Consider the following 19,098-nt stretch of genomic DNA (forward strand, 5'->3'; position numbering starts at 1 on the left):
ATAAGAAAAGATTACTGCATGAAAGTCAAATAATATTTAAAACTGAACTCAGTGTTTGATGTTAGAAGCAGTAAGATATTGGGGGAAATACACAAGTGGTTCAATGGAATGAAAAGCTTGGGGAGTAAAACTTTAAAGGAAAATAGAGGAATTACTAATAACGTTCGGAAGCTCCCAATCTAAATCTCTCTCTATATAAAGCTGAAGTTGTCTGTGTGTGGCAGGTTTGGTAGCCTTCAACTAACACTATCTCCTCCGAGACCCTGCGGCGCAAGTTGACAAAATTGAGAGTATGATAAAAGGCTTGCTTTTCCTTCCGTAGAAGATAAAATTCAAATCGGACCATGTTAACACCAAAAATTATTTACATAAAAGAGGTGCTTTTTTCTATGAAAATCCCTATTTTTAATGATTTTTTTAACTGCTGTGTCGCCATTTTTCGGTGTATTACAACCAGAAAAATGTTCACTTAAAGAGAATAACAAGCTACATAATGCAACATTTTTATTTTTCAAAAATTCCAATTCTAAAGGGTCGAAGCAAACCCGAACAACGCCGGGCGATACTGCTAGTCTGGTATAAATAGGATATAACCATACCTTACAGAAAGAAAGTGGAGTTTAATACAATTAGAAAACTACTACAAAGTAATGATTAATAATACAAAAACTTACAAGAAATGAAAAGGAAACTGGTTAATGCAATAAGGAAACATGTCGGAAACAAAACGTCTCTTTGTAAATAAGAAAATAACGAAGTACAAACTAGAAACAAACTAGTACGCTGTGGAAGATGTAGATGAGGTTTAAGAAAGAAAGAAAATTTTTCTGCAGAACAAATTTCTAAAAAAATGGGTGTTGGTTAATAGAATATTGATGTGAAAAGTTGGTGTGGCTCAGATAAGAAAAAATACAATAAGAAAAATTTCAGTAATAACGAACTGCGAAAATATATGTCGCTAAAGCAATGAAAAGCTATTTTCTAGACATTTAGCTGTTAGAGAAGAACGAAACAAAATGGAAAAAACAAAGGCATCTGGGTGGGGGCGATGCATACCCTGAGTGCAGATTAATTTTTTCGCAAATTCAAGTGTGGTTTACATTGTTTTGCTTACCCAAGCTTTTTAATTAAACTGAAATAATTTAAAACTTTTTAAGTATTACTGTCATAGGTATTTATACTCCGGTGACATTAAGAAATAAATTCGCAAATAAATGAAACCTTCGAATATATCACTATACACACCCACACACACACACAAACACATACACAGCCGCATATGTATGTACGCACACGTGTCTACGCGCCTAGGTACACCATGATGTATACACACGCAGACGAGGATCCATTCAGTTGTAAAAGAAAGTGAACAAAATGAAATACTTAGAAAATATTGCATAAAATTTGAGGAGTATTTCGCCATTATATGTATTATACTCCGGTGACATTAAGAAATCAACTCGTAAATAAACAAAATCCTTGAATCTATCATTGCACACACACACACACACAATAGCATATCATGTATGTATGTATGTACGCACACGGTCAACGCGCGTAGGCACACCGTGATTTATACACACGCAGTCGAGGGTCGATTCATATGAAAAAGACAGTGAACAAAATTATATGACCACTTGCTTATCGAGAAATTATAAGTTCGATTAAAATAAAGATATTTTTACAGATAATCAAACCAAATGTGCATCATTTTGAGCCACTCAACCAATGAGTATTTCTGCCAAATTTGGTGAAAATCCGTTGAGCAGTGTTTCAGTAATTTTGCAAAAGTACTAACCGACAAAAGTGAGTGATTACAAATACCCTGCTTTCGCTTATGCGTGCAGGGTAATAAAAATAAAATATAATAATTGGTGACAGATTCCACCAACCTAGAAAAGATGGAAGCAAAGAGTTACAAAACACAGAAGACGATAGGCTAATACTGTGAAGAGTAAAAGAAGAAAAATAGGAAGATGCTCTAAATAAAATTAAAAAGACGGGATATCATTAAAGCAATAAATCCATGGGCCATGCCAGTTCCCTTTCTAAAATGGACAAAAGTCGAGCTACAGAACTTGGATAGAAGAACTAGAAAGCTGCACACAATGCCAAACGTACGCTACCCTAAAAGTAACATCGACAGACTCTTTCTACTTGGAAAGGAAGGATGGCAGGCGATTACTAAACACGATATTGGTGTTGGAAAATTATGCGTTGCGGACCTAGGTAGAGAAAACCGTAAAGTTAGTAAAACAATAGCAGTTGTCAAGGAGAGAAAGAAGCACAACTGAGAAAGCAGATGCAAAGAAGTAGATTTACATTTGCAACTCATGCAACAAACCGAGAGACCAAGAAGTAAAGAACGCTGGCATTTCGTCCATCTTTATGTCCAGAGTTCGAATTAAACAATATCATCTTTTCGTGCTTTCGGGGTCGATAACATAAGTACGAGTTGAGTACTGGATACGACGTAAACTAATAGCGCCCTCCCCTCATGCTGCTGGCCCTGTGCGGCGAGCTGGCAGAAACGTTAGCACGCCGGGCGAAATGCTTAGCGGTATTTCGTCTGCAGCTACGTTCTGAGTTCAAATTCCGCCTTGGTCGACTTTGCTTTTCATCCTTTCGGGGTCGTCGATAAAGTAAGTACCAGTTGCGTACTGAGATCGATCTAATTGACTGACCCTCTCCCCCAAATTTCGGGCCTTCTGCCTCGAGTAAGAAAGAATATTTGTAATTATTATTATTGTTATTGTTATTGTTGTTGTTGTTGTTGTTGTTGTTGTTGCTGCTGTTGTTGTTGTTGTTGTTGTTGTTGTTATTGTTATTATTATTATTATTATTATTATTATTTTATTATTATTATTATTATTATTATTATTATTATTCTCCTCCTCCTCCTCCTCCTCCTTCTTCTTCTTCTTCCTCTTCCTCTTCTTCTCCTTCTTCTTCCTCCTCCTCCTCCTCCTCCTCCTCCTCTTCTTCTTCTTTTAAACATCCAAAACGTAATTGAGAGAAATAGATCAAATAACAAAACCCCACAAATGCAAATATTAAATTATTTACAGAAAAATAACCAACAAAATAGAAACTTGAACAGTAAAATCAAAAAGTCTAATATGATGGAATTTGTGGAACATTTAAGAATTGGTTATTTTAAAGCAGGAGAATATCGTACAATTTAATCTAAATATGGAAATAATTAAAGAATTATCAACAAAAATTTCTAAGGACAAAGCAAAATTTCTCCCACGAAAAAAATTTAACGCAACCGTGGTCATCCGTCATTTAATGAGAACGGATATGAACATCACTGCATCCAAGTTAAATGAAATAATATAAGTGGCAGCCATGGTAGTTATTATGTTAGATGGGTAAATGCTTTTGTCGTGTGTTAATATCAAAATCTGAGCCATAGAGAAAAGGCAACCTGCTATAAAAAACAAATTCAAAAGAAAAACCATCCAAATGTAGAAAATGAAAATAGATCTCTCAATCCTTAATGAAATCAATAACGAAGGACACAGCTAAAAAGAAATGCGAAAGAGATAAAGAATACATAAATATAAACAGATCAATAAAACAGACAAAAAAATGTACTTAAAATGAAAGAATATCAGAAAGAAGATATCTTGGTGAAATCTGTCGAATGGAAAGCGACAAGGATTCTTTGAACGAAACAGACAGTTCGACTCCAAGCAAAAACGGCTTTATCAAAAACAAATAAACGTAAAATAGAAATCAATGTTGTGCCAACAGCAACAGACAGAGAAAAATTTGAGGAAGAGTCATGGACAGTAAAAGAATTAAGAACACTAACATTATGTTAGATAAAGAAACGGAGACAAAGAGGAACATGCGTAAAAATGCTTAAAGAATCAATGGACGAGAAAGAGTTTAGCATTCCCATGCGCGTGCAAGAATAGCTCAAAGACGAATATTATTGATATAATAGACTAATAGTTAAAACGGAATTAAATGCAATATACATATATACTTCATCATTATTTAACATCCCTTTTTCAATACATATATACACACACATACTAAACACACTCGCACGCAAACACACACACACACGCATATACACACATGCATTCTGTAATGGACGTGAATACACTAAAAGTTGGAAAAAAATTGCAAAAATTTATAATATTCCTGAACTCAGTCTAAGTAAAATAGCCAGAGGAAAGCAAGAAATATAATTATCTTTGGAAAACATACGCCAATATCTAGTAAGAATACGTTTAAGTAAAACTCCTGTGCAATTAAAAATCTATTATAAAATAACCGCGGCAGAAATTGCAGAGCTATGGACAAAACCACAATGTGAAATTATTTCATATGTCTTCGAAACAAGAAACATAAGAGCAAATTTCTGACTTTATATGAATGAAATAGAGGTTTGTAAGGAAATAGGGAAGAAAAATATCTAAAATATAAACTATATTTGGATTACAGGTTAAAGAATGGAAAAAGCCTTACACGGCCTATACAGTGAAAGGAATTTATATCGAAACAACAGGGTCCAAAATGCTTTGAATTGACTGGAAAGGGACGTATAAAAGTTTGAATAGTGCCTTTGAACCGCAGGACTCAAAATTAAAGAATTCTGGATTGCAGCACAGGATCATGGTTCTCTTACCATAAGCCACAGCAGACATGCGATGAAGTTGCAAATGATCCTTTCTACTATAGGCACAAGGGCTGAAATTTTGGGGAGGAGACCAGTCGATTACATCGACCCAGTGTTTCACTGCTAATTAATTTATAGACCCCGAAAGGATGAAAGGCAAAATCGACCTCGGTGGAATTTGAAATTAGAACGTAGAACGTACTACTACCGCATTGCGCCCGGTGTGCTAACAATTCTGCCAGCTCGTCGCCTTATTATGCAAACAAGCTGATTTTAAAATGTGTAGAGGATGGGAAAAATCAAATTATCCTACAGCTTCTGGCTTCCGTCTCTTGGACAAAAAGAACATACATCTGAAGGCATGAAAGCGTTCGAAGTTTTTACATTGGAACTTAGGCTAGTTTTGTAAAACGATAACTGAAAAGGTGAGTTATAAGTATACATGAGAGATAACATTTGAACTAACTGAATTCCACATTCTGGAAGATAAAGGCTAGTTGGTCGGACATTGTTTTTGAGGTCGACTGGAAAGTTAGGTGTATGTAACTGAAGTATTGATAGAAATAGAGATAATTAGAAGGTGGTACAAGGAAACAGATACACTTAGCCAAAACTTCCAGGATATAAATTATGCACAACATCTAGACAATAGCAGAGCAGTAGAGCAGTTTAAAGCAGAAGAAAATACAGGAAAGAAAACAAATAAACGAAAAATGATTCATACGTGGAGGGATAGCAGATCGTCACGTAGTACGGCGGGGAAAACACTCAATAAAAGTCAATGTACTAAAGACTATTACTACTACTACTACTAGTAATAGTAATAGTAGTAGTAATAGTAATAGTAATAGTAATAGTAGTAGTAGTAATAGTAGTAGTAGTAGTAATAGTAGTAGTGGTAGTAGTAGTAGTAATAGTAGTAGTAATAGTAGTAGTAGTAGTAGTAGTAGTAGTAGTAGTAGTAGTAGTATAGTAGTAGTAGTAGTAGTAGTAGTAGTAGTAGTAATAACAGTAACAGTAACAGTAATAGTAACAACAACAACAACAATAACAATAACAATAACAATAACAATAATAATAATAATAATAGTGATAATAGAAAAGTTTCTTTTCGGATCGAATATCAGAAGCTGTATTCTGGTCCAGGCTGAATCACCTCGGCTATTACTTTGGAGGTAGCTGCCCGTAATACGTGAAATGAATTTAAAATATCGCCAATATTTAAACCAAATTCAAAAAGAAAATAAAGAAAGTGACGATTTTGAGGTTTACGATTAACTCCTATATTGATTTTATGCGTTAATTGTGATTACTATATAAAATATGCTGCCGGAACATATGCACAAAACTAGGGTCGCAGGGCTGAGTAAAGCATTGATTACAAGCAATTAAGTAAATAAAAGTAAGCACAAATAAAAGGCGCAGGAGTGGCTGTGTGGTAAGTAGCTTGCTAACCAACCACATGGTTCAGGGTTCAGTCCCACTGCGTGGCATCTTGGGCAAGTGTCTTCTGCTATAGCCCCGGGCCGACCAATGCCTTGTGAGTGGATTTGGTAGACGGAAACAGAAAGAAGCCTGTCGTGTATATATATATATATATATATATTATATATATATATATATGTATGTATGTGTGTATGTGTTTGTCCCCCTAGCATTGTTTGACAACCGATGCTTGTGTGTTTACGTCCCCGTCACTTAGCGGTTCGGCAAAAGAGACCGATAGAATAAGTACTGGGCTTACAAAGAATAAGTCCCGGGGTCGATTTGCTCGACTGAAGGCGGTGCTCCAGCATGGCCGCAGTCAAATGACTGAAACAAGTAAAAAGCACAAATTTTTGTTACCATTCACTCACAGTTTAATATTTATTCAACATACACGTACGGAAACAGCAGAGACAAGCGAAATGTAACTAACTTTTTAAAACAAATTAGCCTTGCGGTTCCTTCGTCGCATTCATATAATGAAATTGTCATGTTTATTTTCCAATTTCCAAAATGGCAATTCCCGAAATGTTTGGATTTGTTAATATTACCCATCTGACATTTATACATTTAACTGATTTGTTACAATTTGTATGTATTAGTTTTCAAAATTATACTGCCGAAATGTTTTAATGCAATTTACGTACGCGTCGAATCTTTTAAGAAATCTTCATTGCATTACCACTGATTTTACACATTCTTTCAGTCTCCATTGGAAGACCAGTAATATAATTGGAGTGATATAGTCTTTATCTCTGCAGGAGGAAGTATGGTTGCAGAAAAGATGCAAAAATATGCCACTTACTATACCGACAAAAAGACAAAGGGTGTTTAAGAGTGCCTTCAAACATACCGACTAGAAATTTTGTAGAGTTGACTTTTGCTTCATAGTTAATTGCATCAGCATTGTATTTGAAGTCACAAGCATTGCTGGGGTCTAAATATGAACAACAGAATAAAAATCTTAATCTATTTAACCGAGTTCTATTCTGTTGTTCATAATTAGGCCATAGCCAACCTTTATCAAACAGATTTATATATAAAAAAGCAGGCTATTAATGTTTTTTCAACGTTCATCTAGGGGCACATAACCCAGTGTGTCATTTTAAGTCTGGATGGCGGTGACTTACATAGCAGGGAGAAAGTATACCATCTGGAGTAAGGCTTCTGGGGATTGCAAAGAGCATGAAAACATTAACATTTTAAATAAAACAAAAGGTTTTAAACTGGTACAAACCCCATGACGAACAAAGATAAATTACATAGAGATATGTTCCATGTTATCTCCATTATGAGCGAGGAAGGTCTTTCTCAGTATAAGAAACACTGCTGTGAAATCTGTTCTAGTGCGTTAAACTAAGGGCTCCATTGTTGAATCGACCAGTTGTAAGCTTAAACGAGTATGTTCGTATGTTTTAACGTACATATTAGTTTATACTTTCGTGTCATAACCCTAGGGTGGAAAGGAAAAAGGTTGGTGATGATGCACCGTATGAATGCTCTCAAGAACTCTCCTTTACGCCACCGATTACGAGAAATAAACTGGGTGCGACAAAGAAGAAACAACTTAACCAATATTTGACCGGCTCTTTACTTTATCTGTAGTGATTAAAATCAAAGTTAATCTCGATGGGATTTGAACTCGGAGTGCAGTGATTGGCTGCAAATGCCGTAAGACATTATGGTCGACGCTCTTACAACTGTAACATTTTACTTGCTTAAACATTTTATGTGTGTCAATGCTTTCATCTTTTACTAAATGTGTATCTGTCTTTTCTTGTATATGTGTGCGTGAGTGTGTCTGTTTGTGTGTGTACGTGTGTGTCTGTGTGTGGTCTATGTGAATCTATAGACAAACACTTCGTCTTTGTATCACTTTATTCAGGTTCAAGATGGAGTCAAGGTCAGTCTCTTGCTAATTACTAATTGTGTTATCTGTATGGAAGTGCCGAAGTGCGGAGCACGTGTGAGCGCGCGTGTGTACTTATCTCCCTGTGTGTCTCTCTGAGTGCGTGTGTGTGTGTGTGGTGTGTGTGTGTGTGTGTGTTTCTGTGTATGAATAATAGTGAGAGCTTTTGTATGCATGCGGGCGTTTTGTGTATGTGGTGTGTGTCTATAAAAACCTGTTTCTGTGTTTGTATGAATATTTGGCTGCGAGAACGACGTGTGGAAACGTGCGTGTATACAATTAACGAAGTAGGTTTTCAACTTACCTATCGGCGCAACTTCTTCATCAGTATAATACCAAATCGAATCGAAGGAAACCGACAAACGCCAGATTAATTGGCTGTGTTGGATGTGACGTTAACACACTTTTGATCGACTTAATCTCTTATGTCCGTTTGAGAACATTAGATACTTATTAAAAGCCACTTCATTTGATATTACAAGATAATTTGATTTAATAAGATAATTTAAGACACACTCACACACACACATAAAATATATACATACATACATACATATATATATATATATATATATATATATGCGTTTGTGCGTGTGCACACGTTCCCCATATATGTTCATCGATGTAGGTTGTTAAAGGCGTCTCAGTCTGTATGTGATGTTACTAGAAATAATCATGTGATAATGAACTGTATAAATTCTGATAACTGTTTACAAGATTTTTTTTTTCATAATTTAGAATGAAATTAACGAACCTATTCTTTCTTTCTTTTCTTAAAACGAGAGAAAAGAATGAGAATGTTGTTAGAAACAAAGAGATCGAAACTGAAATTTTGTCTACAAATGAAGTTTTATTATATAATATAACCTAAATTTTGTTTTTTGTAAAATTCATATTTGGATTTTGTAATTTATTTATTTTCTTTGTATTCCACTAAATCTCAGCATCGTTCTGAAACGTTGTTTGTGGTGAAAACAATGATATTTTCGATTAATGTTGTCTCATTTGTTTTGAGTTCTAAAACGTTGGATTAATTCATTCACGCTATATCTGTAAACGAAGAGAGAGAATTCTCTTCCACCTCACCAAATACAGATCCTGGATAGAAAGCTAGATAGTAAAGAACAAAAAAATGGCTTCCATTTGATTCTGTTACATATTCTCATTCCATCAACAGTCAAGCTTGACATTCCTTCAACCGTGAAGCTTGACACCTCCCCAAATACAGATCCTGGATAGAAAGCTAGATAGTAAAGAACAAAAAAATGGCTTCCATTTGTTTCTGTTACATATTCTCATTCCATCAACAGTCAAGCTTGACATTCCTTCAACCGTAAAGCTTGACACCTCCCCAAATACAGATCCTGGATAGAAAGCTAGATAATAAAGAACAAGAAAATGGCTTCCATTTGTTTCTGTTACATATTCTCATTCCATCAACAGTCAAGCTTGACATTCCTTCAACCGTGAAGCTTGACACCTCACCAAATACAGACCCTGGATAGAATGTTAGATAGTAAAAAACAAGAAAATGGCTTCCATTTGTTTCTGTTACATATTCTCATTCCTTCAACGGTGAAGCTTGACAATATGCATGGGTTGTACCGAAAATAATGCAAAAGCATGCATAATTTATTATTGACATACGCCATAGAGAGTATAGAGATTGTACATACTGGTTGAGTATTTTTTTCTCTGGAGTAACTCTTCTTCCGCTTTTCTTCGCAGGGAACACGGGTTTCAGAAAAAAGCAGATTGCTATCATTGTCTTTTTGACGAAGCGGGGAAGCAGACTGTCCGACAGCCACAAACATTTACACAGAAGTTCCTTTATGAAGACGACCCCAAGAGTAATGTGTACGTACACATGAAGACGTAGAGTATAGACCTCTGGAGTAGCGATAGAATTGGCCAAACTGGAATGGTGGTCAAAGTTCGGGGCATAATATATTTCTTTACTACCTACAAGGGGCTAAACACAGAGGGGACAAACAAGGACAGACAAACGGATTAAGTCGATTACATGGACCCCAGTGCGTAACTGGTACTTAATTTATCGACCCCGAAAGGATGAAAGGCAAAGTCGACCTCGGCGGAATTTGAACTCAGAACGTAGCGGCAGACAAAATACCGCTAAGCATTTCGCCCGGCATGCTAACGTTTCTGCCAGCTCGCCGCCTTACCTTCGGGGCATAATAGTGAGTGACTTCTTGTCAAACGGACGCCGGGTTCTTTAGGAGGATACACTCCAAAATACCTGCGTTTTATATGAGTGGTACCGTTTTATATGTGGAGTGAGCACAGTATTCCATTAGGGATCTCATTCTGGTATTGATAGAGATGTAGAAGTTCTTGAGAGCTGAAATATTTCTTGGCTCTTAAGAGGAAGTTCAGTTTTTGTGATAATTATTTTTGTCTACGGAAGGGATATAAATTAAACAAGAGTAATTGTGAGACCGAGCTTTTGTATTAACATTGAGTGTTTGGAATGCATTGGGGTGTAATGCTTCGTTGATGTGACCAGTGATAGTGTCTTTGTACCGTAAAAGAAAAAAAATGGCATGACATTGGAGTTATAATTACAAAAGGCAACACAGACAATTCCGAGAAGAGAGAAATAAATATAAAGGCGGCGAGCTGGCAGAAGTGTTAGCACGCCGGGCGAAATGCTTAGTGGTATTTCGTCTGCTGCTACGGCGAGCTGGCAGAAACGGTAGCACGCCGGGCGAAATGTGTAGCCGTATTTCGTCTGCCGTTACGTTCTGAGTTCAAATTCCGCCGAGGTCGACTTTGCCTTTCATGCTTTAGGGGTCGATAAATTAAGTACCAGTTACGCACTGGGGTCGATGTAATCGACTTAATCCGTTTGTCTGTCCTTGTTTATCCCTTCTGTATTTAGCCCCTTGTGGGTAGTAAAGAAATACGTATTTCGTCTGCTGCTACGTTCTGAGTTCACATTCCGCCGAGGTCAACTTTGCCTTTCATCCTTTCGGGGTCGATTAAATAAGTACCAGTTACGCACTGGGGTCGATATAATCGACTTAATCCGTTTGTCTGTCCTTGCTTGTCTCCTCTGTGAGTAGCCCCTTGTGGGCAGTAAAGAAATAAGAAATAAATATAAAGAAATAAGAATTGAATCCAGTACTTTAATGATATATTATTTATTAAGACATAAACTGAAGTAAATCTAGGTAGCTTCGAACTCAAGGAAGGTAGCTTCGAACTCAAAGTGCAGAGAGCCGAAGCAAATATAACAAGTCATTCTGTCCGACACTTTAACATCTGTACTAATTCGCCATAATGTAAGCCAGTGAAGTGTCGGCCATTAAATCCACTCCAATACGTGGACAGCTCTTATTCAGAATCGATGATAAGAGAAGTTAACAAGGCATCCACAGTAGGGTTTTGTACACAAAAATGTTAAGTAGATAAACCAAAATACTTAAATTAAAAAAAAAAATGCATTCAAACCGATGCTCTATTGTTTCTCGCCATTCCGCTGCGAATAATTTTTTAGGAATATAATTAAAACTTTAGCGAGCGATTGTGCACTTTTCATCTTCTTTTAGCGTTAAATTATATGAAGTAGTTCTTAATCGACAAATATATTGAAGAAATATGAGCGTATGTTCCAGCCAATTGGATCGACTAAAGCGATGATAATGAAAACAAAGGATTTGTATTTTCAATTGAATGGTATCACGAGGACTTCATTCTTAAGACAATTGAGTTCTTTCTCAAATCAACTTCGAAATCGCTCTCAATACAAAATGATATTTGTTTTTTTTTATTAAAAAATTTTTTTTTGTACTCACTTTACGACTAATGAGTAGTTGGTTGAGGGTCGTTGACACCTTTCATTTGCAATGTCTTCTCTTTTGTCTAAGATTAGAATAAAGAGACAAATAAACATAATAATCTGCAAATCTTTCTTTAACCCCTTTATGTTCAATTACCGTTAAAGAATGATCCAAAGAAGTAGACCTCTAGATAACCATTTAATCTGCTAGAAATAGCAGCCAAATTCGTTTCACCTGTCTAATTTATGGTATTAGATAGACTTTTGTGTTATAGGAACAAAGCCCAGTTGTTTTAGAAGTAATCAAAGTCGATCGAATCTACCTCAGTTTACTGGAACATTATTTTAATCTACCATGGTTTGAGTGGATAAAATGTTGCATAACACAGAACTTACTTTTCATGCTTTTCAATGCTGTGCAACCAGGGAGGCAACAGAGGTTCTGACAACAAGGAGCTGGCTGTATTTCAGATTCTTTATACGAGTTTACTTTCTTCTAGAAGAAGGAAGCTCTAACGAAGATTGAGGACTCTTCACTTCTAGTGGTCCATATGCTTATTAAATTGTAGCTGGGACCTAACAAATGCTACTATTTTGGATCTGAGTAGGCCTGGAGACAACAGTGGCTAAGAGATGGTTCTACACTTTTGAAATACCTGGAACTCCCATACCAGGACCCTACTATCAGATGCACTTTAAGGTCTTGCATACATACACAAAGTCAACCCTGAATATGACATTAGTGAGAGAAACAGTAATAACACTGAGAGAAAATATTTATCCCCACTTAAACGTGTATGTTCTGTTTGAACACAATGTTCTGCGGCAGATATCATGAGAGAAACGCTCACATTGGCCTTAGGTGTTAAATGCTCGTTTATTTATAGGGAGATAAATTCCCATCGCCTCCAGCGCCGAGACAACCAGATCGGATGATTTCGACATTCTTTGGTTTCGTCAGTGATGGACGCTCGACCACTAGAGATAGCAGCGACTTGTCTTCCCGACACCGATATATAGAAGTAGAGATAGCGAGGATTTATCTCTCCTGTAGTAATATAAAAAAGATTGCATTTTGCACCAAAGGCTAATATGAGAGTTTCTCTCATAGTAACTGCCGCAGTATAATTAGTTCTAATAGAACGTTCGCGTTTAGGCGGAGATAAATTTTACCTCTCATCCACAAATGTTGCAAAAATTTCAATCACTGAACCGTGACCATCAAAGAGCACTGGATTGAAGAGTTTTCAGGGAAAACATCCACTTCCAGTACATATTTATAAAAATTTGTTACTTCGGGAAAAACACGTTATATTAGCATTATTTCAATAAATTATTTGTTTCTTTGGTTAACACATTGAAATTATGCCGCAAGGTACATGGGATCTCTTTTCTTTTTACTCTTTTACTTGTTTTAGTCATTTTGTCTGTGGCCATGCTGGAACACTACTTTAGTCGAGCAATTCGAGCCCATGACTTAATCTTTGTAAGCCTAGTACTTATTCTATCGGTCTCTTTTGCCGAATCACCAAGTTACGCGGACGTAAACACACCAGCATCGCTTGTCAAACGATGATGGAGGGACAAACAGAGACACACAAACATATATATATACACACACACACACACATAAACACACACACACACACACAAACACACACACACATATATATATATATATATATATATATATATATATACATATATACGACGTCTTCTTTCTGTTTCCGTCTAGCAAATCCACTCACAAGGCTTTGGTCGGCCTGAGGCTATAGTAGAAGACATTTTCCCAAGGTGCCACGCAGTGGCACTGAACCCGGAACCGTGTAGTTCGTAAGGAAGCTACTTACCACACAGCCACTCCTACGTCTATGCCAGGTAGAGTTTGCTTGTATGTGTGTTATTTTTGTTGTCGTTGCTGTTGTAGTTGATGTTGATGTTCTATTAGATCAGATCTGAATGAAACGCATGGACTGCAGCATAGAAGCTGCGCAGGAATGGTTGTGTGGTACTAGCTGGCTTACCAACCACATGGTTCCGGGTTCAGTCTCACTGCGTAGCACCTTGTGCAAAGGTCTTCTACTGTAGCCTCGGGCCGACCAAACCTTATGAGTGGATTTGGTAGACGGAAACTGAAAGAAACCCATCGTATATATGCATGTGTATGCGTGTCTGTTTGTCCCCCTCCCACAACCATCGCTTGACAACCGATGTAGGTGTGTTTACGTCCCCGTAGATTAACGGTTCGGCGAAAGAGACCGATAGAATGAGTACTAGGCATATGGTGTAGTGCTTAAGAGCGCGGGCTACTAACTCCAATATTCCGAGTTCGATTCCAGGCAGTGAACTGAATATTAATAATGATGATAATGATGATGATGATGATGATTATTATTATGATGATGATGATGATAATGATAATAATAATAATAATAATAATAATAATAATAATAATAATAATAATAATAATAATAATAATAATAATAATAATATCGAAAAATACCTTAGAAATGAGAACCCAGGTTCGAAATTTCTCCAAGACACCTAATGAAGGCTGGCAGGTATATCAGTCAAAACGTTGCGTTAACAACAAACAAGGTGACGACAAATATCCGCCAAATGTAAATAATGTAAATAATGTACATAATTCCTCATCTCATAAATATAGAACTGAATTACAATGAATAAGTCCTGTGGTCGATTTGATCGACAAAAAGCGGTGCTCCAGCATGGCCACAGTCAAATGACTGAAACAATCAACTAAATAAAAAATACTCTATCGGTGTCTTTTGCCAAACAACTAGTTTACGGGAAGGTATACAAACCAACACCAGATGTCAAGCTTTGGTAGAAAGACAATCACACACACACGTATTTATATATGTATGTACGTATGTATGTATGTACACAGACACACACACAGACACACATATGTGGAACGATGCGTTTGTATGTGAGTACATAATTTTTGTATTAAGTGAATTAAGTGGAATATAGATAGAAGCGCCGATATATGTTGTTCATAATCCATTATTAAAGATGAATATCTCTACAGCTATTATCTAATGTTTGACAACTTGTCGTACTTCAGATGACATTTAAATACAGGAAACTTTTGGCAAAGAAAATTGGTAATGAGTTCAGCGAAGTTGTTTACATTGCTGAATAGTGAGACACTTGACTACTTCTGTTGAATCAATTAATTCTTATCTCCAAGCTAGATAATACCTCGGGAAAAATACGTTATATTAGCATTATTTCAATAAAATATTTGTTTCTTACACATCGAAATTATGCCGTAAGATACATGTGATCTTTTGCCTTCTATGTAGAGTTTGCTCATATGTAAGTTATTTTTGTTGTTGTGGTTGCTGTTGGTGTTGTTGCTGTTGTTTTTACGTTCTAGGTCAGATCTGAATGAAATACATGGACAACAGCATAGAGGCTACGCTTTTCTATCATTTTGTCTACATAGCGCCAATCGAGAGCCATCATATATATTATATATATATATATATATATATATATATATATATATAATATATATATATATATATATATCCTTTCTCTTGTCAGTAGAATGCTATGTGAGGGGTATTAGGTTGCTATTTATAATAACAACGTCAAAACTATTATGGCAAGCATTACAAGGACTACAATGTGAACGCCTTCTCTGCAATATCAGCAAAGATTTGCTCGAATTTGCTTGCTTGCACGCAAAATATCGACGAGCTGTAGAGGCCTTCCCACCTTGCAGAGAAAATTCACGCATAAAACTTACAAATACAATATATAGATGAATATTCAAAATGAATATCTGAAATTTATACGAAATAATAATAATAATAATAATAATAATAATAATAATAATAATAATAATAATAAATAATAATAATAATAATAATAATAAAGAAGAAGTTACTTGGACGTAAATACACCAACATCAGTTGTCGAGCGGTGGTGGGAGACAAACATAGAAACAAAGACGCACACACACACACACGCATACACACCTACGCACACACATACATACATACATACATACAAATACGATAGGCTTCTTTCAGTTTCTGTCTACCAAATCTACTCACAAGGCTTTGATCTGTCCGAAGCTATTGTAGAAAATTGCCCGAGGTGCCACGTAGTGCGACTGAACATGGGACCATGTGGTTCGCAAGCAAGCTCCTTACCACACAGCCACTCCTGTGCCTCTTGTTATTGTTGTTGTTGCAACTGTTTTTGTAGCTGGCCACATCGTTGTTACCGAAAATCTTTTTTGTTAATTTATTCTTTTATTCTTTAACTGGTTTCAGTCATTTGGCTGCGGCCGTGCTGGAGCACCGTCATTAGTCGAACAAATCTATCCCAGGACTTATCCTTTATAAGCCTAGTGCTTATTCTATCGGTCTCTTTTGCTTAACCGCGGAGTTACGGGGACGTAAAGACACCAAAATCGGTTGTCAAGCGATGATGGGGGATAAGCACAGACACATAAATACGTACATGCATACATATACAATGAGCTTCTTTCAGTTTCCGTCCACCAAATCTACTCACAAAGCTTCGGTCTGTCCGCGGCTCTTGTAGAAGACACTTGCCCAAGGTGCCCAGAACCCTATTGTTGGGAAGCAAGCTTCTTATCACACACCCACTCTTGTTGTTCGTTTTTTAGCAATGATATTTTGTTGTTGTTATTGATGATGATGATGATGATGATGATGATGATGACGACGACGTTGACCGAACTGATGATCATGTCGATAGTTGTGATGACATTGTTTAATTTGAGATGTGGGAGTGACGGTGGTTGTTAGTAATGCGTAGGTTTTGCAGAAGTTGATCGTAGTCGCGGTGGCTGTAACTATGTTCGTTGTGATGGTAATAATATTCGTTTTCAATTTTGGCACAAAGTTAGGAATATCGGAGTAGTGGGTACGACAATTACATCGACCTCAGTACATAACTGTAACTTCTTTTAACGATCTAGAAAGAATGAAAAACAAAGTCGTCCCCGGCCGAATTTGAACTCGGAACGTAAAGACGAACGAAATGTCGTAAAGTTTTTTACCCGGTGCGCTAACCATTCTGCCGGCTCGCTGCCTTATGTGGTGGTAATAACATTGGCTTCAAATTTTGTTACAAGACATGTAAAATTTGGTGTTCCGAGTATTGTTGCTGCATAGCCTTTGATATCTGTTGATATTTTTGCCGCCGGTAGTTGGTGGGGACTTTTTGTTCTTGAATTTCATAGCGATAGTCTTCAAAGTAAAATGTCAAATAATTGTCGGTACTGTATGCCAAAGTTTCGATAACACAAACTCCTAATTTGGCAAGTGGTTTTCGTGCCAGGTACCTATGCATTGCCTTCTCAATGTACCGGTGCATTCTTTATGTATTTTGTTCTTTCGATAAACAGATTTTACCGATGCTCCTTGGGGAAGAAATCTGCGTCAATAAGTTCCTAGTTCAGACGTCCAAATGTGAGCGTGAGGACAGGCATTGCAAAGATATTGTGGGCAATATGCTTGGCGCAAGCTGAGAGTTCAGATGATGTAGTTATTGCACTCTTCTGTATGTAGTGTTTATTATGCATGCATATATATATATATATATATATAATATATATATATATATATATATATATTTTTCGTTTTTGGATTTGGTTTGCAAGATTCTTTATATAAGTTCGTGTGTTGAAGCATATTCTGTTGTGTCTGGGGAGAGTCATTCTCTTTTAGTACCTTATTATTTAACACACTCACCGGTAAAATTTCCACTTATTTCGTCTTTTTATTTTCCTAAAATTTTCGTTGCGTCTTGCAACCTTTTCAATAGTCTTAAATAATAAGGTACAAAAAGAGAATGACTCTCCCCAGACACAACAGTATATATATATATATATATGTGTGTGTGTGTGTGTGTGTGTGTGTGTGTGTGTGTAATAAATTTATGTCTATATACATACATACAAATGCACCTATCTACCTGTCTGTCTCTCTGTATATCTCTTTATAGATGTGCATGTGAATTAGTGTTTATATCAAACCTTCATAGTCGATTAGACATATACGTATTGCACACTGTGATAAACATATATCTTTATATGCATGTAACAATACTACTCAATCATTAAGATAACTGTCAAAACAGAAATGTAAATTTTGAGTGACGTTTTAATAGCTAAGTGACATACCCATGATTCAACGTGGCAATAATATTATTCAAATATTATGGCATACAAATATTTCATGCATTATATGAAACAGGCGATAATTTTCGCTTATTTGTTGAAAGGATATAAACTGAAATATCTACATATAATCATATATACATTAATAAATTCATATATGTGTGTGTGTGTGCTCTGTATGCGTGTGTATGTAAGTATATATGTGTATATGTATATGCATATATAAGTACATATATCACCCTCGGTCTCTATGTATGTACATATATATATATATATATATGTGTGTGTGTGTGTGTGTGTATTATATGCATATAAATATATACAATTCACATATATATTACAATAGTGTACTTTAAATGAAGCTGTGCATGATACAGGAGGTAAACTTGTTTAAAAGCCAAGTGTAGCAGTAATTGGCAACGTCGCAGCAAAAACAGTTCTAATAAAGACACAGTAAGAGTTCTTACAATACGTTGTATCTCAATGTTTCAGCTAGTGTCATAATATCCGACCGCTTTCGGGTAGTTTGCGTCGTTTGCGGATAAATAAATTCACTTTATTTATGTGGAAGTCATATTTATTACACAAATTACTAATTTTAACTCTGTAGTAATAATAAACTTTTATTTCTCACATTTGTTACACATGGCGCAGGAGTGGCTGTGTGGTAAGTAGCTTGCTTACCAACCACATGGTTCCGGGTTCAGTCCCACTGCGTGGCACTTTGGGCAAGTGTCTTCTACTATAGCCTCGGGCCGACCAAAGCATTGTGAGTGGATTTGGTAGACGGAAACTGAAAGGCCTGTCGTGTATATGTATATATATATATAATATATATATATATATATATATATATATATATTATATATATATATATATATATATATATATATATATATATATATGTGTGTGTGTTTGTGTGTCTGTGTCTGTCCCCCCAAGATCGATTGACAACCGATGCTGGTGTGTTCATGTCCCCGTAACTTAGCGGTTCGGCAAAAGAGACCGATAGAATAAGTACTAGGCTTACAAAGAATAAGTCCTGGGGTCGATTTGCTCGACTAAAGGCGGTGCTTCAG

At 36.2% G+C, this 19,098-nt stretch overlaps 1 protein-coding gene across 1 annotated transcript in view; it reads right to left on the reverse strand.

Moving 5' to 3' along the window:
* Nucleotides 1-3,492: 3,492 nt before the first annotated feature.
* LOC115217892 (4-nitrophenylphosphatase) overlaps nt 3,493-19,098 on the reverse strand; it is a 166,142-nt gene continuing 150,536 nt past the window's right edge. The window contains exons 3-4 of the mRNA XM_029787611.2: nt 6,927-7,058; nt 3,493-3,527 (exon numbers count right to left, since the gene is read on the reverse strand). Of these exons, the coding sequence (XP_029643471.1) occupies nt 3,493-3,527; nt 6,927-7,058 (167 nt within the window). The remainder of the gene's footprint in view (nt 3,528-6,926; nt 7,059-19,098) is intronic.

The sequence above is a fragment of the Octopus sinensis genome, linkage group LG12, assembly GCF_006345805.1.
Source record: "Octopus sinensis linkage group LG12, ASM634580v1, whole genome shotgun sequence".
Taxonomy (NCBI): domain Eukaryota; kingdom Metazoa; phylum Mollusca; class Cephalopoda; order Octopoda; family Octopodidae; genus Octopus; species Octopus sinensis.